Source organism: Procambarus clarkii, unplaced genomic scaffold, assembly GCF_040958095.1.
Source record: "Procambarus clarkii isolate CNS0578487 unplaced genomic scaffold, FALCON_Pclarkii_2.0 HiC_scaffold_375, whole genome shotgun sequence".
NCBI lineage: Eukaryota > Metazoa > Arthropoda > Malacostraca > Decapoda > Cambaridae > Procambarus > Procambarus clarkii.
Window position 1 is genome coordinate 45,152 of NW_027189408.1, and position 24,664 is coordinate 69,815.

Sequence of the window (24,664 nt, forward strand, 5' to 3'; positions counted from 1 at the left end):
GTTTTTAACACAGTAAGAATATTTCATTACAATATTACCTATATTAACTGAAGTAAACCCTACTGATTTGACCTACAGGTCAAATCATTAGGCATTTCTACAGGATTTTATCAACCCCCTACTAGGGTAATATATCTTGTAATAATTTTGCAAAAAATAGTGCCATTTACTATTTTAAATAGTTAATTACAAATTTACCGATATGGTGCAATCGGATGAAAACCAAATTTTTACACTTGACAATTCTTTATTCACTTGTCAAGTGACAACTTGTAATGACACAACTTTACACTTGACAAGTGACAATACACTTGACTTTCAGCTCCTGCTATATCCAGATTCCAGGGAGGAAAGGAAGGATGATCTTTGGAATCATTACCTAATTAGACAGGAATAAAATATTCCTGACAATCATTCCTTCAATGATTCCTGTAATCAAAAAATATAATATCTTGGAAAAGTCAAAGAAAAAAGTTTAGTGTGCAAGGACACTAAAGTGTCTACATAATTACTTAACTCAACAGCTTGACAGATGTCAAGAGTTAGCTAATCAGGTATCTCTTGATTAATCATCTTGAATACGTAAGTGAGTAGCAGCGGCGGAGACAGAGCAACCTGTCCTCTTAAAATATGTCCTCTTGAATAACAGGGTCAATGCTGCAGTTGATAAATTTGATAAAATCAATTGCCATGCAGAGATTTATCTAACAGAGATGGCTAATGCTGATTTAACCCGAAGGAAACTTCAGGATATCAGAGCTGAAACAGCAATTATGAAAATATAATTCAGGATCGTCTAGATCAATTAATCAACTTGCAGTAGCACAGCCAAATGTGAGCACATCCACTCAGTTTGGTACCTTGGCAGATGTAGATGGTGTTCTCAAAAGATTGGCAGATGTAGATGGTGTTCTCAAAAGATTGGCAGATGTAGATGGTGTTCTCAAAAGTTGGCAGATATAGTTTAATGCTGACAAATAAAGTTTGAGTTACAATATATCACTTGCATGAAATAAATAGGACAGATTTATTTCTAGAAGCGTTAGCAATAAAACTCCTTGTATTATTATTCAGCAATATCTTGTTTGATTATACAGTTCACTTTTGGTCGTAAAGTCACCAGATAGTGCTAACCCCACAAATAAAAAATCTTCTTTGTGAAGAGATTTAAAAAGCTTAATTTACATTCTCTTGGAAGGTGAAGAGTTAAGGGTTAAATTTAGATCAAGATATTACTCTGGGTAAGGGACTATGAATGGTGAAGTTCATTACAAAATGTTTTCCACACACATTCCCACATATTATAACGCTCTGCACACACTTAACAATATTACATAATATGACTTTAAACATATTATATAATATGTGTAAAGTCACTAGTAATTGAGAGATAATAATCGTCACTAATAATTGGGAGATAATAATGATGAGCAGGTGATGAATGAGGAGGGGAAGATGTGTGCAGGGGACACTTACCCGTCCACCACGATGAAAAGATCCAGTCTGTTCCAGGAGTCAGCCATATAAGCCCCTTTCCCAGACCACCCCATCGCCACCATCTTGATCATCTCCACGGCGAAGAAGGCAAAGATTGCGTCGTCGAACATCTGTGGAAGGTGCTCCACCATCACCACCAGCACTATTACAACCACCTCTATTATACATTATATATTATTACATATATATTATATATTAACATACTAAACAATCTGGAGGATGTTGATCCGGACATTTTCTTCAAAAAAGATCAGCTGTAACATGAACGAGGAACAACGGGTTCCAGCTCAACAAGCAACATTGTAGGACTGACAACAGCAGATGCTTTTTCACCCATGGGGTTGTAAACCCGCGGAACGGCCTACCCGCTGAAACCGTAAACGCTAAAAATCGTTTTAAAATACAGCTAGAAAAGATAAGGGAAAATGGGGGGGGAACCTTTGACAAGCCGCCGGCTTCCTGTCCTCGTCGAGATCACTAGTATTAGTGGCCCCTCAGGTAAGGTGTATATAAAAACATCGTATCCCATGCTGGAGTTCTTATTTACTGACACTTATTATTATTTAAGATATTTCTTAAACCCATTTAAACAATGGGTATAAATTGGATTAGTTTAGATTTAGGAAAAACCTGGGTAAATACTGGTTCGGTAACAGGGTTGTTGATTTGTGGAACCAATTACGCACAACGTTTTAGGCAAGATAAATACTTTTTTTATTTTCTACTTTTCTATGTCTAAGTGCTCATGCTCCTTGTTTCCTTACACCCATGGTTAAGGGTGTAAGGTCTTATGCCTTCTACTCTCTTCTCTCCGGAGAGGGACAAATTGGCCGGCTGCCTCCCAACATTTCTCGTTGAAGAAGTCCAATATTTCCAGTAGCGACCGCCGAATGAGTTTCTCCAGTGGCATCTTTGACAGCTCTCTCATTTCTTTTTCCAACGATATGCCAAACTTTTACCTCTTGCCCGTTTTCTTAAAGAGTGCATGTCACCTTTCACAAGATGCTAACATGCCACTCCTTAGTGATGTCTCACCGAGTTACACTTTCAGGTGAAGTATGGCTCGTTCTTCTTTATCATAATGCCACATGGGTCCACTGACCTGCTAAGGAAAACTGGTGTTTTTAATCTTTTTAAAAATGGTTTAATTAATTAATCCTGTAGGTAGCAGTTGCGGGAACAGGTCAATAAGGTCAAAGGTCCAAGAACACGACCTTTGCCAAATGCGGAACACAGTCCACCACCACACATACAGGCCTCCACCACCACACATACAGACCTCCACCACCACACATACAGACCACCACCACACATACAGGCCTCCACCACCACACATACAGGCCTCCACCACCACACATACAGACCTCCACCACCACACATACAGACCACCACCACACATACAGACCTCCACCACCACACATACAGACCACCACCACACATACAGGCCTCCACCACCACACATACAGACCTCCACCACCACACATACAGACCTCCACCACCACACATACAGACCACCACCACACATACAGACCTCCACCACCACACATACAGACCTCCACCACCACACATACAGACCTCCACCACCACACATACAGACCTCCACCACCACACATACAGACCTCCACCACCACACATACAGACCTCCACCACCACACATACAGACCTCCACCACCACACATACAGACCTCCACCACCACACATACAGACCTCCACCACCACACATACAGACCTCCACCACCACACATACAGACCTCCACCACCACACATACAGACCTCCACCACCACACATACAGACCTCCACCACCACACATACAGACCACCACCACACATACAGGCCTCCACCACCACACATACAGACCTCCACCACCACACATACAGACCTCCACCACCACACATACAGACCTCCACCACCACACATACAGACCACCACCACACATACAGGCCTCCACCACCACACATACAGGCCTCCACCACCACACATACAGACCTCCACCACCACACATACAGACCTCCACCACACATACAGGCCTCCACCACCACACATACAGGCTTCCACCACTTGTCTTGTGACCATCGTGTTGGGTGGACGTGGGTTGGGAGCTCCTGGATCACTAGTGGAGTGGGAGGGGTAATCAGGCAACTTCGAAGTGAAAAAGACTATAAGTGAATGTACAAGTGAATGAAAAAACCTTGGGTTTTGACCAGAGCCATAAGGTAGTGAAGAAAAACAGTTTAATTAGCGTAATTCAAAATAGTTGAGGAAATACTGTGCAGTGTGAAACCAGACCTCACCGACCTCTGACCGCGTGACCTCACCTCGGCAGCAACCCTTATACCACCACGTGGGACGACGATTGGAGATTCACTCACGTATTGTGTTAGCAGATTGTGCAAGGTATTGAGGAGCGCCTTTTTGGCTAGATTGTTACTGCAATGACTAGAAGGGGTTCAAGGTCAATCACCAGCAGGGATGAGGAGGAGGACAGATTTATAGACAAATTAATAGGGAAATTTGTAGAGAGAAGGAGTGATTGGTTGGAGGATCTAATCCAGGGGATTAAAAGTGAGGTATTTCAGCAAATACAGGATGCGGTAGAGAGGCAGAAACAAGAACTTATGCTCTATGTTCAGGAAGAGATTAGGAAGGGAAGAGAGGACTGGGAGAGGGAATGTGCTCGTATCACAAACGAATTAGGAAGGTTTAGCAGCATGGCTAAGGATAGAGGATTAGTGGGAGATGGGTTAGTGACTGCGGTTGGGATGGGGAATCCCCAGGGGACAGGCTACCAGCATGACAATGAATTACTGAGGAGACGGTCTATTATAATACATGGATTATTCGAATCTAGGGCACCAACAAGACAAGAGAGAATAGAAACAAAAAAATACGAATTGCACGAGATATTGAGGTGTATTGGAGCAGAGATGGCAGAACGCGAGGTGGATATCAATCGACGGGTTGGACCCTACAATTGTACCAAGAATAGACCTGTTCTGGTGCAATTCTCCAATGAGGAGGCAGTGGAGTACATAATGAGGAGCAAGCATTTACTCAGAGGAAGTGAAACCCATTACAATGTGTTTATAGAGAGGTTTATGACGAAAGATGAGCAAACAGCCCACAAAAATAGATGGCAACAACGACAACGTACTAGCCTATCAGGTAGTCTCACCTCCCAGGTCACATCCCAGGTCACCTCCCAGGTCACCTCCCAGGTCATCTCCCAGGTCGCATCCTCCCCAACTCAGCCCTCCTATACATCCCCCCTGCCTCAGCCTCCCAAAACCCCCCTGTCCCTTCCACATTTGCACCTCCACAACGATTCCCCTGCCCCTGCTACATCACACTTGTCAGCGACCCCAGTGGGTCAAGCAATGCCCTCCCCAAACCCACCTTCCCATCCCCCCTCCCCAAATACCCCTTCCCACTCCCCTGCCCCTTCTACCCCATTGACTTCAATTCCATCTACTCCATCCCAGCTTCCACTGCACCCCTCTTCCACTCACCCCCAAACCCCACCCAACCCTCACCCCTCCTATGCACCTCCAGCCCACATTTAACCCCCTCACCTTGTGACCCCCTAACACCTTCCCCCATCTCCCTCTTCCCCTCTTCTACCCCAAAACCCCCACCTACCCCCGATTCCCCCCTAACTAATATACCCTCTCTTCCACTCCCAGCACCCATGCTCCATTCTCATCTCAGCTCTCCGCCCTCAGTAGCCCTCTTCCCCCCAATCTCTCAACCTCTATCTGACTCTCAGTCTCACTCTATTTCTCAACCCCCCTATGCTATTCAGACCCCTAACTTTCAGACCCATTATGCCCTTCCTACCCCCCTAGATGCCCAGACCCCATTCGCCTACCAGGCACTCCCAGGCACCCCCCCACTTGCCCCCCAGACACCCCCCAGTTCCCCCCAGACCCCTGGTAAAAGGGGGAACTCTGACACCCGAGTTTCCAAGAAGAGTCTCAAGGTTTGGTACACCAATGCTGATGGGGTAGCCAATAAAGCAGAAGAGATAAAAGAAAGAGTTAGTGAGGCAGACCCAGACATAGTGGCAATAGTGGAAACTAAAATAAATGGCATGATCTCGGATGCAATCTTTCCAGAGGGGTACCAGGTGATAAGAAAAGAAAGGACACAGAGACAGGGAGGAGGAGTGGCACTACTAATAAAGCGGAAATGGAAGTTTGATGAGCTGGAAAATCCGGGTACCAATGAAAGCACAAGCTTCATACATGGAACTCTGACAGTGGATGGGAAGAAGATTGTAATCTTGATACTCTACAATCCCCCACCAAACAGTAGAAGGCCCAGGCAGGAGTACGAGGACAGCAACAAGACATGTATGGATGAACTGCAGAGGGCAGCAACTTTAGCGCATAGAATGAGAGCGAAGCTGCTGGTCATGGGGGACCTAAATCACGGAGAGATAGATTGGGAAACGAGGAATCCCCATGGCGGGGAGGAGACCTGGGGAGCGAAGCTGGTAGACGTTATTGACAGGAATTTCCTAACACAGCATGTGAAAGAAGATACTAGGGAAAGAGGAGGGGATACGCCCAGCCTATTAGATCTCATTATCACTCAGAATGTAGAAGACATCGAGCAGTTGGAACATGAAATACCACTAGGAGCTAGTGACCATTGTGTCCTAGCCTTTGACTACATGATGGAGCTTAAAATTGTGACCAAAGGACAAGAGGTCCGGGAAAGGAGACTTGATTACAGAAAAGGGGACTACAGAAGGATAAGGGACTACCTGGGAGAAGTGCAGTGGGAGGAAGACCTTAGAGGAAAAACAGTGCAAGGTATGATGAACCAAGTCATATTGAAATGCAAGGAGGCTGAAGATAGATTTATTCCAACAATAAAGGAAAAAAGCAGGAGGGAATATAATAACCCATGGTTTAATAGACAGTGTCAGGAAGCAAAGGTGAGAAGCAGGAGGGAGTGGAGGAAGTACAGAAGACAAAGGACAGAGGACAACAGGATTAGATGTAACAGAGCTAGGAATGATTACATTAACATAAGACGAGTGTCGGAAAGAAATTATGAGAACGATATTGCAGTCAAAGCGAAAAAGCAACCAAAATTACTACATAGCCATATAAGAAGGAAGATGTCGGTAAATGACCAAGTGACAAGACTGAGGAAAACAGAAGGGGCATATACAGAAAGCGACAAGGAAATCTGCGAGGTACTGAATGCAAAATTCCATGGAGTGTTCACTACCGAGCCTGAGCAGCTCCCATTGTTAGAAGAGATTACCCAAGATGAAAGACTATCAGATATAGAGGTGACAGCAGAGGATGTAATGAAACAGTTGACAACACTGGATGCAAATAAAGCTGTTGGACCAGACAAAGTATCACCGTGGATACTTAAAGAGGCAGCGCAGGCTCTCAGCGTGCCTCTGGCAATGATCTTCAATGAGTCACTTATGTCGGGAGAATTGCCCAGTTGCTGGAAGGAGGCAAATGTCGTACCGATTTTCAAAAAGGGGGATAGGGAGGAGGCACTTAACTACAGACCCGTATCACTGACAAGCATCCCCTGCAAAATACTTGAAAGAATAATTAGGCTAAGACTTGTTGAGCACCTGGAGAGCATTGGGTTTGTAAACAAGCACCAACATGGGTTCTGGACAGGGAAATCATGCCTAACAAACCTTTTAGGCATGATAAAGTTGGACCAGACAAAGTATCACCGTGGATACTTAAAGAGGCAGCGCAGGCTCTCAGCGTGCCTCTGGCAATGATCTTCAATGAGTCACTTATGTCGGGAGAATTGCCCAGTTGCTGGAAGGAGGCAAATGTCGTACCGATTTTCAAAAAGGGGGATAGGGAGGAGGCACTTAACTACAGACCCGTATCACTGACAAGCATCCCCTGCAAAATACTTGAAAGAATAATTAGGCTAAGACTTGTTGAGCACCTGGAGAGCATTGGGTTTGTAAACAAGCACCAACATGGGTTCTGGACAGGGAAATCATGCCTAACAAACCTTTTAGGCATGATAAAGTAAACCTATGTAAAGTAAAGTAAAGTAAAGCAAACCTATGATAAAGTAACAAGGATAAGGCAGGACAGAGAAGGCTGGGCAGACTGCATATTTCTTGACTGCCAAAAGGCCTTTGATACGGTACCGCACATGAGACTGCTATACAAACTTGAGAGGCAGGCAGGAGTAAGCGGAAAGGCCCTAGTATGGGTGAAGAACTACCTAACAGGAAGGAGCCAGAGGGTAATGGTAAGGGGCGAAAAGTCGGACTGGCGAACAGTAACAAGTGGAGTACCTCAAGGATCGGTGCTGGGACCAATCCTCTTTCTAATTTACGTAAATGATATGTTTACAGGAGTGGAATCATACATGTCGATGTTTGCAGATGACGCAAAATTAATGAGAAGAGTTGTGACAGACGAGGATTGTAGGATCCTCCAAGAGGACTTAAACAGGCTGCAGAGATGGTCAGAGAAATGGCTACTGGAGTTTAACACCAGTAAATGTAAAGTTATGGAAATGGGATCAGGTGACAGGAGACCAAAGGGACAGTACACAATGAAGGGGAACAGCCTACCTGTAACGATTCGAGAAAGAGACCTGGGAGTGGATGTGACACCTAATCTAACTCCTGAGGCACATATAAGTAGGATAACGACAGCAGCGTACTCTACACTGGCGAAAATTAGAACTTCATTCAGAAACCTAAATGAGGAAGCTTTTAGGGCGCTTTACACTGCCTACGTGAGACCCGTCTTAGAGTATGCCGCGCCATCATGGAGCCCCCACCTGAAGAAACACATAAAGAAACTGGAGAAGGTTCAGAGGTTTGCGACGAGGCTTGTCCCAGAGCTACGAGGGATGGGATATGAAGAGCGGCTGAAGGAACTGAACCTTACGACACTAGAGAAAAGAAGGGAGAGAGGAGATATGATAGGGACATATAAAATACTCAGGGGAATTGACAAAGTGGAAATAGACCAAATGTTCACACGTAATAATAACAGAACGAGGGGACATGGGTGGAAACTGGAAACTCAGATGAGTCACAGAGATGTTAGGAAGTTTTCTTTTAGCGTGAGAGTAGTAGAAAAATGGAATGCACTTGGGGAACAGGTTGTGGAAGCAAATACTATTCATACTTTTAAAACTAGGTATGATAGGGAAATGGGACAGGAGTCATTGCTGTAAACAACCGATAGCTAGAAAGGCGGGATCCAAGAGTCAATGCTCGATCCTGCAAGCACATATAGGTGAGTACACATACAGACCCACCACCACCACACATACAGGCCTCCACCACCACACATACAGACCTCCACCACCACACATACAGACCTCCACCACCACACATACAGACCTCCACCACCACACATACAGACCTCCACCACCACACATACAGACCTCCACCACCACACATACAGACCACCACCACACATACAGGCCTCCAACACCACACATACAGGCCTCCACCACCACACATACAGACCTCCACCACCACACATACAGACCTCCACCACCACACATACAGACCACCACCACACATACAGGCCTCCACCACCACACATACAGACCTCCACCACCACACATTCAGACCTCCACCACCACACATACAGACCTCCACCACACATACAGGCCTCCACCACCACACATACAGGCTTCCACCACCACACATACAGGCCTCCACCACCACACATACAGGCTTCCACCACCACACATACAGGCCTCCACCACCACACATACAGGCTTCCACCACCACACATACAGACCTCCACCACCACACATACAGACCTCCACCACCACACATACAGGCCTCCACCACCACACATACAGACCTCCACCACTACACATACAGACCTCCACCACCACACATACAGACATCCACCACCACACATACAGACATCCACCACCACACATACAGGCCTCCACCACCACACATACAGACCTCCACCACCACACATACAGACCTCCACCACCACACATACAGACCTCCACCACCACACATACAGACCTCCACCACCACACATACAGACCTCCACCACCACACATACAGACCTCCACCACACATACAGGCCTCCACCACCACACATACAGGCTTCCACCACCACACATACAGACCTCCACCACCACACATACAGACCTCCACCACCACACATACAGACCTCCACCACCACACATACAGACCTCCACCACCACACATACAGGCCTCCACCACCACACATACAGGCCTCCACCACCACACATACAGACCTCCACCACCACACATACAGACCTCCACCACCACACATACAGACCTCCACCACCACACATACAGGCCTCCACCACCACACATACAGACCACCACCACACATACAGACCTCCACCACCACTGCATGGCAATTGATTTTATCAAATTTATCAACTGCAGCATTGACCCTGTTATTCAAGATGATTAAATCAAGAGATACCTGATTAGCTAACTCTTGACATCTGTCAAGCTGTTGAGTTAAGTAATTATGTAGACACTTTAGTGTCCTTGACACTAAACTTTTTTCTTTGACTTTTCCAAGATATTATATTTTTTGATTACAGGAATCATTGAAGGAATGATTGTCAGGAATATTTTATTCCTGTCTAATTAGGTAATGATTCCAAAGATCATCCTTCCTTTCCTCCCTGGAATCTGGATATAGCAGGAGCTGAAAGTCAAGTGTATTGTCACTTGTCAAGTGTAAAGTTGTGTCATTACAAGTTGTCACTTGACAAGTGAATAAAGAATTGTCAAGTGTAAAAATTTGGTTTTCATCCGATTGCACCATATCGGTAAATTTTGTAATTAACTATTTAAAAATAGTAAATGGCACTATTTTTTGCAAAATTATTACAAGATATATTACCCTAGTAGGGGGTTGATAAAATCCTGTAGAAATGCCTAATGATTTGACCTGTAGGTCAAATCAGTAGGGTTTACTTCAGTTAATATAGGTAATATTGTAATGAAATATTCTTACTGTATTAAAAACACTTTTAAAGATAGATATTTTCATATATATATATATATATATATATATATATATATATATATATATATATATATATATATATATATATATATATATATATATATATATATATATATATATATATATATATATATATATATATATATGATATATATATGTGAAATAAGATTGTACTGAGTACTGTGGTTTTTGACAGAACTGTTACTAGTATGTTATGAATGCTTACTAGGAAATGGATATGATTGGCCACAGTAAACAATTTGTTCACTTAGATATATAGATATTGGCTGTTAGCTAAGTTAAGCTAGATTATGTATTAATTATTCCAATGCAAATGAAGAAGTTTCTTATGTATACTGGAATAATATGGATGATCTAGTTTGAAAAGTATAAAATCACTAGAAGGTGAAGGGACGACGACATTTCGGTCCGTCCTGGACCATTCTCAAGTCGATTGTGACGAACTACTTCAGCCACATTATTGTGACTCATTCTTTTGACCATGTGGTGGTACAGTTGACTAAGGCGCTTCTGGGAACATCCCGTGTGTAGGTTCAAATCCTTATTACGGTCATTGTAGATTTGTTCATTATACTGATTAGTTAGTTTAGGATATGATTTCATTACAGGATAAAATCACAATATTTATTCTTGTAAATATTGTAAATAAAATATTCTTGTAAATAAATAGATATATATTTAAACCATATGTCCTTTTTATTTTTCATTTATTTATATACTAGTGCAAGAAGGTGCATTGGGTTTGTAAGTATATAACATTGATGTTTTTAACATCACTAACACACAACATTTCGGACAGGTCCTTAATCTAACAAATAATTATAAGTTAATAATATGTACCAAATTTGAATAATAATAGGTACATTGTAGGAAAATTTTAAGAATATTAATAGGCAAATTGCAGTAAATTTGAAAGTTTATTAACAGGAACATTGTAGCAAAATTTTGAGATTAGGCTCTCACTATTTATACAATATTTCAAAATTCTCACACACCGAGCACAGTTGTATGCAGCTGAATGTGTTTGTTCATATTTCCAAGCTGAGTGTATCTATCCCCACAGTGTGGGCACATGTAAGGTTTGTCATCAAATCATATGAACCACCATGTGGTCCTTCAGATAGTCCGGTCTGCTGAATAGTTTATCACACACATGACACATGTGAGGTCTCGCACCATTATGTCCCATCATGTGATCATTCAAGTTGCCAAGTCGGCAGAATCTTTTCCCGCAGTGCTTGCACAGGAAGTGTTTATCACCACTGTGGGCCATCAGGTGCTGCTGCAAATAATCATTTCGAAGGAACTTTTTCCCACACTCTTCACACACGTGAGATTTAACGCCAGTATGGACGAGCATGTGCCTGTTTAAGCCACTGCGGTCGCTGAAGGTTTTCCCACACTGGTAACATGACGGCCTATCTGCCACCATTTGCTTCTTCAGTAGTGTAGATCTTTCCCCGGACTCTGGACACGCTTCTAACTTCTCACCAGTATGCCCCAGCCTGCCTTGTTCCACAGTCTTAAGTAGTGGAAATTCTTGGCCAGACTTGGGAAATACTTCTGACTTCTCACCAGGATACCGGTCACATAACGTAGGCTTCATACCACTACGTACCGCCCTCCGTTTCTTCGGTAGTGGAGATCCTTCCCCATACTTGGGACTCTCTTCTGACTTCTCACCACTTTGTACAGCCCTCCTTTTCCTCAGTACTGTAGATCCTTCCCCATACTTGGGACTCTCTTCTGACTTCTCACCACTATGGACAGCCCTTCGTCTCCTCAGTACTGTAGATCCATCCCCATACTTGGGACTCACTTCTAACTTCTCACCAGAGTCTTCCACAGGCTTCAGTAGTGTAAATTCTTGCCCAGACTCCTTGGGACACACTGCTGACGTCTCACCAATGTACCTCAACATACTGGCGCCTTGTTCCTCTGTCTCCTCATGCAGAGGATAAGTCGTTACAGAGGATGAGTCTTCTAACTTCTCACCAGAGTCTTCCACAGGCTTCAGTAGTGTAAATTCTTGCCCAGACTCCTTGGGACACACTGCTGACGTCTCACCAATGTACCTCAACATACTGGCGCCTTGTTCCTCAGTCTCCTCATGCAGAGGATAAGTCGTGACAGAGGATGAGTCTTCTAACTTCTCACCAGTGTCTTCCACAGGCTTCAGTAGTGTAAATTCTTGCCCAGACTCCTTGGGACACACTGCTGACGTCTCACTAATGTACCGCAGCATTCTGGCGCCTTGTTCCTCAGTCTCCTCATGCAGAGGATGAGTCGTGACAGACACACCACTCTCTTTCGAAAGATTGTCAAGTTGAGTGAATATGTCAATAACGTCTTCGTAATCTTTATAAGAGGTACTCATAATTGTGTTCACAACAACGACTAAATATTTATCTATAATGTGGAGTGGTGTCTAGTGTTCGAACAGTAACTAGAACATGCAACTTTCTCCCAGAAGTAAATTATAAGGCCGAATAATCTTCAAGAGAACAGCGAATGGTGCAGATTGGTTAATGAATGATTTCCTTGATGTTCTGTTATATATATGTGTCGGTGTCCACGTACCCTCACCTCACCAATATGTAGAGAGGTGAGGTGGAAGTGCTTGATCCCAACACAGGCGGGTCATGGATGAAGGAGCTGTTTGATTACTTAACACAAGATATTAATACTAAAGAAACTACAGAAGGCTTATTGGCCCATAGGAGGCAGCTCCTATTTATAACCACTCAATCCCACTTATATACATGTCCAACTCACGTTTAAAACAATCGAGGGACCCCACCTCCACCACGTTACGCGGTAATTGGCTCCTAATTCTTCGCCGTTCCAGTGAATGCAATTTAAGCTTTGTTAATCTTTCTTCATATGGAAGATTTCTAGTTTGGGGAATTAACTTTGTCATCCTACGCTTTACACGTTCAAGTGAATTTATATCCATTCTATAGTACAGCGACCAAAACTGAACTGATTAACAAAGATTAACAAAGCTTAAATTGCATTCACTGGAAATGCGAAGAGTTAGGGGGTGACATGATAGAGGTTTACAAGTGGATGAATGTACATAACAAAGGGGGATATTAATGGAGTATTAAAAGTATCAACACAAGACAACACGAAACAATGAGGTATAAATTGGATAAATTTAGATTTAGGAAAGACGCGTAAATGCAGGCGATGAGTCACAATAACGTGGCTGAAGTATGTTGACCAGACCACACACTAGAAGGTGAAGGGACGACGACGTTTCGGTCCGTCCTGGACCATTCTCAAGTCGATCGATTTGAGAATGGTCCAGGACGGACTGAAACGTCGTCGTCCTTTCTTCTAGTGTGTGGTCTGGTCAATTTAGGTAAATACTGGTTCGGTAACAGGGTTGTTGATATGTGGAATCAATTACCGCGTAACGGTGGAGGCGGGGTCTCTTGATTGTTTCAAACGTGGGTTGGACATGTTTATGAGTTTCCAAATAGATTGGAAAGTCTTGGGTATGGGGTGTTTAAAAAAAATTTAAAACAAAAGGATCAATGCATGAATGTTCGTAATAAGGCGAATAGGACACTGGGATTTATTAATCGAAGCGTTAGTAACAAGACACCTGGTGTGGTTCTTAAGCTATATCTTGCTCTGGTTAGGATTATGCAGTTCAGTTTTGGTCGCCGTATTATAGAATGGATATAAATTCACTTGAACGTGTCCAACGTAGGATGACAAAGTTAATTCCCCAAATTAGAAGTCTTTCATATGAAGAAAGATTAATAAAGCTTAAATTGCATTCACTGGAAAGACGAAGAGTTAGGGTATTGGCCCATACGAGGCAGCTGCTATTTGCCCATACGAGGCAGCTGCTATTGGCCCATACGAGGCAGCTGCTATTGGCCCATACGAGGCAGCTGCTATTGGCCCATACGAGGCAGCTGCTATTGGCCCATACGAGGCAGCTGCTATTGGCCCATACGAGGCAGCTGCTATTGGCCAATACGAGGCAGCTGCTATTGGCCCATACGAGGCAGCTGCTATTGGCCCATACGAGGCAGCTGCTATTGGCCCATACGAGGCAGCTGCCATTGCCCCATACGAGGCAGCTGCTATTGGCCCATACGAGGCAGCTGCTATTGGCCCATACGAGGCAGCTGCTATTGGCACATACGAGGCAGCTGCTATTGGCCCATACGAGGCAGCTGCTATTGGCCCATACGAGGCAGCTGCTATTGGCCCATACGAGGCAGCTGCTATTGCCCTATACGAGGCAGCTGCTATTGCCCTATACGAGGCAGCTGCTATTGCCCTATACGAGGCAGCTGCTATTGGCCCATACGAGGCAGCTGCTATTGGCCCATACGAGGCAGCTGCTATTGGCAACTACGAGGCAGCTGCTATTGGCTCATACGAGGCAGCTGCTATTAGCCCATACGAGGCAGCTGCTATTGGCCCATACGAGGCAGCTGCTATTGGCCTATACGAGGCAGCTGCTATTGGCCCATACGAGGCAGCTGCTATTGGCCCATACGAGGCAGCTGCTATTGGCCCATACGAGGCAGCTGCTATTGGCTGTACTGGTTGATGGGAGGCTGTACTGGTTGATGGGAGGCTGTACTGGTTGATGGGAGACTGTACTGGTTGATGGGAGACTGTACTGGTTGATGGGAGGCTGTACGGGTTGATGGGAGGCTGTACTGGTTGATGGGAGGCTGTACTGGTTGATGGGAGGCTGTACTGGTTGATGGGAGGCTGTACAGGTTGATGGGAGGCTGTACTGCTTGATGGGAGGCTGTACAGGTTGATGGGAGGCTGTACTGGGTGATGGAAGGCTGTACTGGTTGATGGGAGGCTGTACTGGTTGATGGGAGGCTGTACTGGTTGATGGGAGGCTGTACTGGTTGATGGGAGGCTGTACAGGTTGATGGGAGGCTGTACAGGTTTATGGGAGGCTGTACTGGGTGATGGGAGGCTGTACTGGTTGATGGGAGGCTGTACTGGTTGATGAGAGGCTGTACTGGTTGATGGGAGGCTGTACAGGTTGATGGGAGGCTGTACTGGTTGATGGGAGGCTGTACTGGTTGATGGGAGGCTGTACTGGTTGATGGGAGGCTGTACTGGTTGATGGGAGGCTGTACTGGTTGATGGGAGGCTGTACAGGTTGATGGGAGGCTGTACAGGTTGATGGGAGGCTGTACAGGTTGATGGGAGGCTGTACTGGTTGGGTGGCGGGCTGTACTGGTTGGGTGGCGGGCTGTACTGGTTGGGTGGCGGGCTGTACTGGTTGATGGGAGGCTGTACTGGTTGATGGGAGGCTGTACTGGTTGATGGGAGGCTGTACTGGTTGATGTGAGGCTGTACAGGTTGATGGGAGGCTGTACAGATTGATGGGAGGCTGTACTGGTTGATGGGAGGCTGTACTGGTTGATGGGAGGCTGTACTGGTTGATGGGAGGCTGTACTGGTTGGGTGGCGGGCTGTACAGGTTGATGGGAGGCTGTACAGATTGATGGGAGGCTGTACTGGTTGATGTGAGGCTGTACTGGTTGGGTGGCGGGCTGTACTGGTTGATGGGAGGCTGTACTGGTTGATGTGAGGCTGTACAGGTTGATGGGAGGCTGTACAGATTGATGGGAGGCTGTACAGGTTGATGGGAGGCTGTACTGGTTGGGTGGCGGGCTGTACAGGTTGATGGGAGGCTGTACTGGTTGATGGGAGGCTGTACAGGTTGATGAGAGGCTGTACTGGTTGATGGGAGGCTGTACAGGTTGATGAGAGGCTGTACAGGTTGATGGGAGGCTGTACAGGTTGATGGGAGGCTGTACAGGTTGATGAGAGGCTGTACAGGTTGATGGGAGGCTGTACAGGTTGATGGGAGGCTGTACAGATTGATGGGAGGCTGTACTGGTTGATGGGAGGCTGTACTGGTTGATGGGAGGCTGTACTGGTTGATGATAACGAGAACAGTATCTCCAACCTTTATGAATTGTTCCTTTGCACGTTGATCATGAGCAATTTTCATTTTGCCCTTGGCTAGTGCATCCTTCTGAGCGAGACGTTTATCCGTTACCTCGGCTGGCATGACGGGTAGTGCGATTCTCATAGGACGTCCAAATAAAAGTTCACCAGGCGACTTGCCCAGTGTTCCATGTGGTGTTGCACGGTAGTTCCTGAGAAAAGCATACATAGCTTGTTTCCAGGATCGTCCTTCGGCATGAGCACAGCGTACCGCTTTCATGAGAGGTTGCATGAATCTCTCAACTTCTCCATTTGCTTGAGGATGTAGTGGCATCACACGGCGGTGTTTGAATCCGATATGCTCAGCAAAATTGACGAAGTCTTGTCCATTGAATGGCGGTACATTGTCCGTCTTGACAACTTCAGGAATGCCAAAATTTGAAAAGATCTTGTCGAGTTTCGGGATGACAGCCTTTGCAGATGTTGAAGTGATGATTTCTACTTCTGGATAACGTGAGTGATCATCAATGACTACCATCAAGTACTCTCCAGTTGGTAGCGGTCCGCAGAAGTCCATCGATACTTCCGTCCATGGTGCAGCAGGTAGTGGTGAAGGTTGTAGAGGTGTTGATCTTGAAGTATCCACTGCAGCTTGGCAAGGGACACAGGCATCATGCATGTCCTTTGCTTGACGATCAATGCCAGGAAACCACACCTTTTCTCGTAGCAGCTGTTTGGTCCTAACAAGACCTTGGTGTCCTTGATGTGCAAGCTTCAGAGCACGTTGCTGGAGAACAGCTGGAATGACAATACGAGTACCTCGCAGCACAGTGTCGCATTGTTGCGTAACACTTAATTCTGTCTGGATGCGTTTAAGTCCTTTGGACGCATCTTGGTTAACTCCTGAGGGTGGGATGCGTGGAAACTTTTTCTTAGTCAATGCATCCACTGTTGCTTGCAGAGTTGGGTCCTCTAGGGTTGCAGTACGGATTTCATCAAGAGTGAGAGCCTTAGGGACTGCATCACAGGTTACTGAGTGTACATATTCCTCGGCAACTTGCTGATGCTTGGTGATGGTGAAACTGTTGGCAGGATGTCGACTGATGTAATCAGCGGGATTGCCTGCACCCGGCTTGTATTTCACTGTAAAGTTGTATGGTTGCAGACGAAGAGCCCATCTCTCAATGCGAGCTGGTGGTTTGGACTTTGGATTATTGAAGATGGTCTCCAACGGTTTGTGGTCAGTGACTATCGTGGTGAAGGGTGCACCAAGCAGATACACATTGAAGTGTTCACAGCCCCATACAAGAGCAAGAGCTTCCTTCTCTGTCTGACTGTATCGTTGCTCAACATCTGTGAGAGAACGGCTGGCGTAGGCAATTACTACTTTGGAATCTGGTTGACCAGGTTTGTGTTGGGCTAAAACAGCACCTAAACCAACAGGACTAGCATCCACCGTTAACTCAGTGTCCATTGATGGATCAAAGTATGCAGCAGTCGCATTCTCTACTAGTGCATCTTTCACAGCATCAAATGCATTTTGCTCGATATCGCTCCAGTACCATGATGCATTTTGCTTCAGCTCACGTAGAGGCTTCGTAATGGTAGCAAAATCGGGAATGAAGCGAGAACAGTAGTTTGCCATTCCCAGAAAACTATGTACTTCAGTGGACGTTGAAGGAGGTGCAGCATTCTTGATATCTGCAACTTTCTTAGGATCCGGAGACAGACCTTTGTCACTAAGTTCATGTCCAAAGAATTCAATTTTATGTTGATTGAGCTTACACTTTGCTCGGCTTAACGTCAGATTCTTTTCTCGTAAGCGTTGCAATGTTGCACGAAGAGCTTTGTCGTGTTCAGCTTGGGTACGGCCATAAACAATGATGTCATCAGAGATGTTGTCAGCATTAGGTATGTCTTGCAATACCTGGCTGATGATGTGCTGGAATACCTCAGCAGCACTGTTCATACCAAAACTCAGGCGCTTGTACCTATACAGACCTCGATGTGTCGTAAACGTTGTGATGAATCGACTCTCATCATCAAGTTCAAGCTGATGATAGCCCTTGTTTAAATCTAACTTGCTGAATACAGTTGCACCATTCAAGCGGTAGATCATATCATCTACAGTGGGTGTAGGATGGCGTTCACGCATTATTGCCTTGTTGTATGTGTGGTGGTGGGTCTGTATGTGTGGTGGTGGTGGTCTGTATGTGTGGTGGTGGAGGTCTGTATGTGTGGTGGTGGGTCTGTATGTGTGGTAGTGGAGGTCTGTATGTGTGGTGGTGGTGGTCTGTATGTGTGGTGGTGGTGGTCTGTATGTGTGGTGGTGGGTCTGTATGTGTGGTAGTGGAGGTCTGTATGTGTGGTGGTAGAGGTCTGTATGTGTGGTGGTGGTGGTCTGTATGTGTGGTGGTGGTGGTCTGTATATGTGGTGGAGGCCTGTATGTGTGGTAGTGGAGGTCTGTATGTGTGGTGGTAGAGGTCTGTATGTGTGGTGGTGGTGGGTCTGTATGTGTGGTGGTGGTGGGTCTGTATGTGTGGTGGTGGTGGGTCTGTATGTGTGGCAGTGGAGGTCTGTATGTGTGGTGGTGGTGGGTCTGTATGTGTGGTAGTGGTGGGTCTGTATGTGTGGTAGTAATGGGTCTGTATGTGTGGTGGTGGAGGTCTGTATATGTGGTAGTGGAGGTCTGTATGTGTGGTGGTGGAGGTCTGTATGTGTGGTGGTGGATGTCTGTATGTGTGGTGGTGGTGGGTCTGTATGTGTTGTGGTGGAGAGTCTGTATGTGTGGAGGTGGAGGTCTATATGTGTGGTAGTGGAGGTCTGTATGTGTGGTGGTGGAGGTCTGTATGTGTGGTGGTGGAGGTCTGTATGTGTTGTGGTGGAGGTCTGTATGTGTGGTGGTGGAGGCCTGTATGTGAGGTGGTGGAGGCCTGTATGTGAGGTGGTGGAGGTCTGTATGTGAGGTGGTGGAGGTCTGTATGTGTGGTGGTGGAGGTCTGTATGTGTGGTGGTGGAGGTCTGTATGTGTGGTGGTGGGTCTGTATGTGTGGTGGTAGAGGTCTGTATGTGTGGTGGTGGATGTCTGTATGTGTTATAGTCGAGATCTGTATGTGTGGTGGTGGAGGTCTGTATGTGTGGTGGTGGAGGTCTGTATGTGTGGTGGTGGAGGTCTGTATGTGTGGTAGTGGGGGTCTGTATGTGTGGTGGTGGAGGTCTGTATGTGTGGTGGTGGAGGCCTGTATGTGTGGTGGTGGTGGGTCTGTATGTGTGGTGGTGCAGGCCTGTATGTGTGGTGGTGGGTCTGTATGTGTGGTGGTGGTGGGTCTGTATGTGTGGTGGTGTAGGTCTGTATGTGTGGTGGTGGAGGTCTGTATGTGTGGTGGTGGAGGTCTGTATGTGTGGTGGTGGAGGTCTGTATGTGTGGTGGTGGAGGTCTGTATGTGTGGTGGTGGAGGCCTGTATGTGTGGTGGTGGAGGCCTGTATGTGTCGTGGTGGTGGTGGGTCTGTATGTGTGGTGGTGGAGGTCTGTATGTGTGGTAGTGGTGGGCTGTATGTTTGGTGGTGGGTCTGTATGTGTGGTTGTGGAGGTCTGTATGTGTGGTGGTGGAAGCCTGTATGTGTGGTAGTGGAGGTCTCTATGTGTGGTGGTGGTGGCCTGTATGTGTGGTGGTGGTGGGTCTGTATGTGTGGTGGTGGAGGGCCTGTATGTGTGGTGGTGGAGGCCTGTATGTGTGGTGGTGGTGGGTCTGTATGTGTGGTGGTGGAGGTCTGTATGTGTGGTGGTGGAAGCCTGTATGTGTGGTAGTGGAGGTCTGTATGTGTGGTGGTGGAGGCCTGTATGTGTGGTGGTGGAGGCCAGTATGTGTGGTGGTGGTGGGTCTGTATGTGTGGTGGTGGAGGGCCTGTATGTGTGGTAGTGGAGGTCTGTATGTGTGGTGGTGGTGGGTCTGTATGTGTGGTGGTGGTGGGCCTGTATGTGTGGTGGTGGAGGCCTGTATGTGTGGTAGTGGGTCTGTATGTGTGGTGGTGGGTCTGTATGTGTTGTGGTGGAGGTCTGTATGTGTGGTGGTGGGTCTGTATGTGTGGTGGTGGGCCAGTATGTGTGGTGGTGGGTCTGTATGTGTGGTGGTGGTGGTCTGTATGTGTGGTGGTGGTGGGTCTGTATGTGTGGTGGTGGTGGTCTGTATGTGTGGTGGTGGTGGGCCTGTATGTTTGGTTGTGGTCTGTATGTGTGGTGGTGTAGGTCTGTATGTGTGGTAGTGGTGGTCTGTATGTGTGGTGGTGGTGGTCTGTATGTGTGGTGGTGGTAGTGTGTATGTGTGGTAGTGGTGAATCTGTATGTGTTGTGGTTGGCCTGTATGTGAGGTGGTGGTCTGTATGTGTGGTGGTGGAGGCCTGTAGGTGTGGTAGTGGAGGTCTGTATGTGTGGTGGAGGAGGTGTGTATGTGTGGTGGTGGAGGTCTGTATGTGTGGTAGTGGAGGTCTGTATGTGTGGTGGTGGAGGTCTGTATGTGTGGTGGTGGAGGTCTGTATGTGTGGTGGTGGAGGTCTGTATGTGTGGTGGTGGTGGTCTGTATGTGTGGTGATGGAGGTCTGTATGTGTGGTGGTGGTGGGTCTGTATGTGTGGTGGTGGTGGCCTGTATGTGTGGTAGTGGAGGTCTGTATGTGTGGTAATGGAGCTCTGTATGTGTGGTGGTGGATGCCTGTATGTGTGGTGGTGGGTCTGTATGTGTGGTGGTGGAGGTCTGTATGTGTGGTAGTGGGGGTCTGTATGTGTGGTGGTGGAGGGCTGTATGTGTGGTGGTGGGTCTGTATGTGTAGTGGTGGGTCTGTATGTGTTGTGGTGGAGGTCTGTATGTGTGGTGGTGGTGGGCTGTATGTTTGGTGGTGGGTCTGTATGTGTGGTAGTGGTGGTCTGTATGTGTGGTGGTGGAAGCCTGTATGTGTGGTGGTGGAGGTCTGTATGTGTGGTGGTGGAGGCCTGTATGTGTGGTGGTGGAGGCCTGTAAGTGTGGTGGTGGAGGCCTGTATGTGTGGTGGTGGTGGTGGGTCTGTATATGTGGTGGTGGAGGCCTGTATGTGTGGTGGTGGGTCTGTATGTGTGGTGGTGGAGGTCTGTATGTGTGGTAGTGGGGGTCTGTATGTGTGGTGGTGGAGGTCTGTATGTGTGGTGGTGGAGGTCTGTATGTGTGGTGGTGGTGGTCTGTATGTGTGGTGATGGAGGTCTGTATGTGTGGTGGTGGTGGGTCTGTATGTGTGGTGGTGGTGGCCTGTATGTGTGGTAGTGGAGGTCTGTATGTGTGGTAATGGAGCTCTGTATGTGTGGTGGTGGATGCCTGTATGTGTGGTGGTGGGTCTGTATGTGTGGTGGTGGAGGTCTGTATGTGTGGTAGTGGGGGTCTGTATGTGTGGTGGTGGAGGGCTGTATGTGTGGTGGTGGGTCTGTATGTGTAGTGGTGGGTCTGTATGTGTTGTGGTGGAGGTCTGTATGTGTGGTGGTGGTGGGCTGTATGTTTGGTGGTGGGTCTGTATGTGTGGTAGTGGTGGTCTGTATGTGTGGTGGTGGAAGCCTGTATGTGTGGTGGTGGAGGTCTGTATGTGTGGTGGTGGAGGCCTGTATGTGTGGTGGTGGAGGCCTGTAAGTGTGGTGGTGGAGGCCTGTATGTGTGGTGGTGGTGGTGGGTCTGTATATGTGGTGGTGGAGGCCTGTATGTGTGGTGGTGGGTCTGTATGTGTGGTGTTGGAGGTCTGTATGTGTGGTAGTGGGGGTCTGTATGTGTGGTGGTGGAGGTCTGTATGTGTGGTGGTGGAGGTCTGTATGTGTGGTAGTGGAGGTCTGTATGTGTGGTGGTGGAGGGCCTGTATGTGTGGTGGTGGAGGGCCTGTATGTGTGGTAGTGGAGGTCTGTATGTGTGGTGGTGGAGGCCTGTATGTGTGGTAGTGGTGGGTCTGTATGTGTGGTGGTGGAGGCCTGTATGTGTGGTGGTGGGTCTGTATGTGTGGTGGTGGTGGGTCTGTATGTGTGGTGGTGGAGGTCTGTATGTGTGGTGGTGGATGTCTGTATGTGTGGTGGTGGAGGTCTGTATGTGTGGTGGTGGAGGCCTGTATGTGTGGTGGTGGTAGGTCTGTATGTGTGGTGGTGGAGGTCTGTATGTGTGGTAGTAGTGGGCTGTATGTGTGGTAGTGGAGGTCTGTATGTGTGGTGGTGGAGGCCTGTATGTGTGGTGGTGGAGGCCTGTATGTGTGGTGGTGGTGGTGGGTCTGTATGTGTGGTGGTGGGTGTGTATGTGTGGTGGTGGTGGTGGTGGGTGTGTTTACTAGTTGTGTTTACTAGTTGTGTTTATGCGGGGGTTGAGCTTTCCTCTTTCGGCCCGCCTCTCAACTGTCAATCAACTGTTTACTAACTACTTTTTTTTTCTCCCCACACCCCACACACACCCCAGGAAGCAGCTCGTGACAGCTGACTAACTCCCAGGTACCTATTTACTGCTAGGTAACAGTGGCACTTAGGGTGAAAGAAACTTTGCCCATTTGTTTCTGCCTCGTGCGGGAATCGAACCCGCGCCACAGAATTACGAGTCCTGCGCGCTATCCACCAGGCTACGAGGCCCACAAATGTGTGTATGTGTGGTGGTGGTGGGTATGTATGTGTGGTGGTGGTGGGTGTGTATGTGTGGTGGTGGTGGGTCTGTATGTGTGGTGGTGGGTCTGTATGTGTGGTGGTGGGTCTGTATGTGTGGTGGCTGAGGCCTGTATGTGTGGTGGTGGAGGTCTGTATGTGTGGTGGTGGTGGATCTGTATGTGTTGTGGTGGGCCTGTATGTGAGGTGGTGGAGGTCTGTATGTGTGGTGGTGGAGGTCTGTATGTGTGGTAGTGGTGGTCTGTATGTGTGGTGGTGGTGGGTCTGTATGTGTGGTGGTGGGCCTATATGTGTTGTGGTGGAGGCCTGTATGTGTGGTGGTGGTGGTCTGTATGTGTGGTGGTGGTGGGTCTGTATGTGTGGTGGTGGAGGTCTGTATGTGTGGTGGTGGTGGGTCTGTATGTGTTGTGGTGGGTCTGTATGTGAGGTGGTGGAGGTCTGTATGTGTGGTAGTGTAGGTCTGTATGTGTGGTAGTGGACGTCTGTATGTGTGGTGTTGGAGGTCTGTATGTGTGGTGGTGGAGGCCTGTATGTGTAGTAGTGGTGGGTCTGTATGTGTGGTGGTGGTGGGTCTGTATGTGTGGTGGTGGTGGGTCTGTATGTGTGGTGGTGGAGGTCTGTATGTGTGGTGGTGGTGGGTCTGTATGTGTGGTGGTGGTGGGTCTGTATGTGTGGTGGTGGTGGGTCTGTATGTGTGGTGGTGGTGGGTCTGTATGTGTGGTAGTGGAGGTCTGTATGTGTGGTGGTGGAGGTCTGTATGTGTGGTGGTGGAGGTCTGTATGTGTAGTAGTGGAGGTCTGTATGTGTGGTGGTGGAGGTCTGTATGTGTGGTGGTGGATGTCTGTATGTGTGGTGGTGGGTCTGTATGTGTGTTGGTGGAGGGTCTGTATGTGTGGTGGTGGAGGTCTGTATGTGTGGTGGTGGAGGCCTGTATGTGTGGTGGTGGATGTCTGTATGTGTGGTGGTGGTGGGTCTGTATGTGTGGTGGTGGAGGGTCTGTACGTGTGGTGGTGGAGGTCTGTATGTGTAGTAGTGGAGGTCTGTATATGTGGTGGTGGAGGTCTGTATGTGTGGTGGTGGAGGTCTGTATGTGTGGTGGTGGAGGAGTGTATGTGTGGTGGTGGAGGCCTGTATGTGTGGTAGTGGAGGTCTGTATGTTTGGTGGTGGAGGTCTATATGTGTGGTAGTGGGGGTCTGTATGTGTGGTGGTGGAGGTCTGTATGTGTGGTGGTGGAGGTCTGTATGTGTGGTGGTGGAGGTCTGTATGTGTGGTGGTGGTGGGTCTGTATGTGTGGTGGTGGAGGCCTGTATGTGTGGTAGTGGAGGTCTGTATGTGTGGTGGTGGAGGTCTGTATGTGTGGTGGTGGTGGTATGTATGTGTGGTGGTGGTGGTCTGTATGTGTGGTGGTGGAGGTCTGTATGTGTGGTGGTGGTGGTCTGTATGTGTGGTGGTGGAGGTCTGTATGTGTGGTGGTGGTGGTCTGTATGTGTGGTAGTGGAGGTCTGTATGTGTGGTGGTGGCGGTCTGTATGTGTAGTGG

The 24,664-nt window shown here is 47.3% G+C and overlaps 1 protein-coding gene across 1 annotated transcript; it reads right to left on the minus strand.

Moving 5' to 3' along the window:
* Positions 1-11,614: 11,614 nt before the first annotated feature.
* LOC138361417 (zinc finger protein 716-like) lies at positions 11,615-12,772 on the minus strand. The gene has a single exon (XM_069320748.1). It carries the CDS (start codon positions 12,770-12,772, stop codon positions 11,615-11,617), a length of 1,158 nt encoding a protein of 385 aa, XP_069176849.1.
* Positions 12,773-24,664: the final 11,892 nt, after the last annotated feature.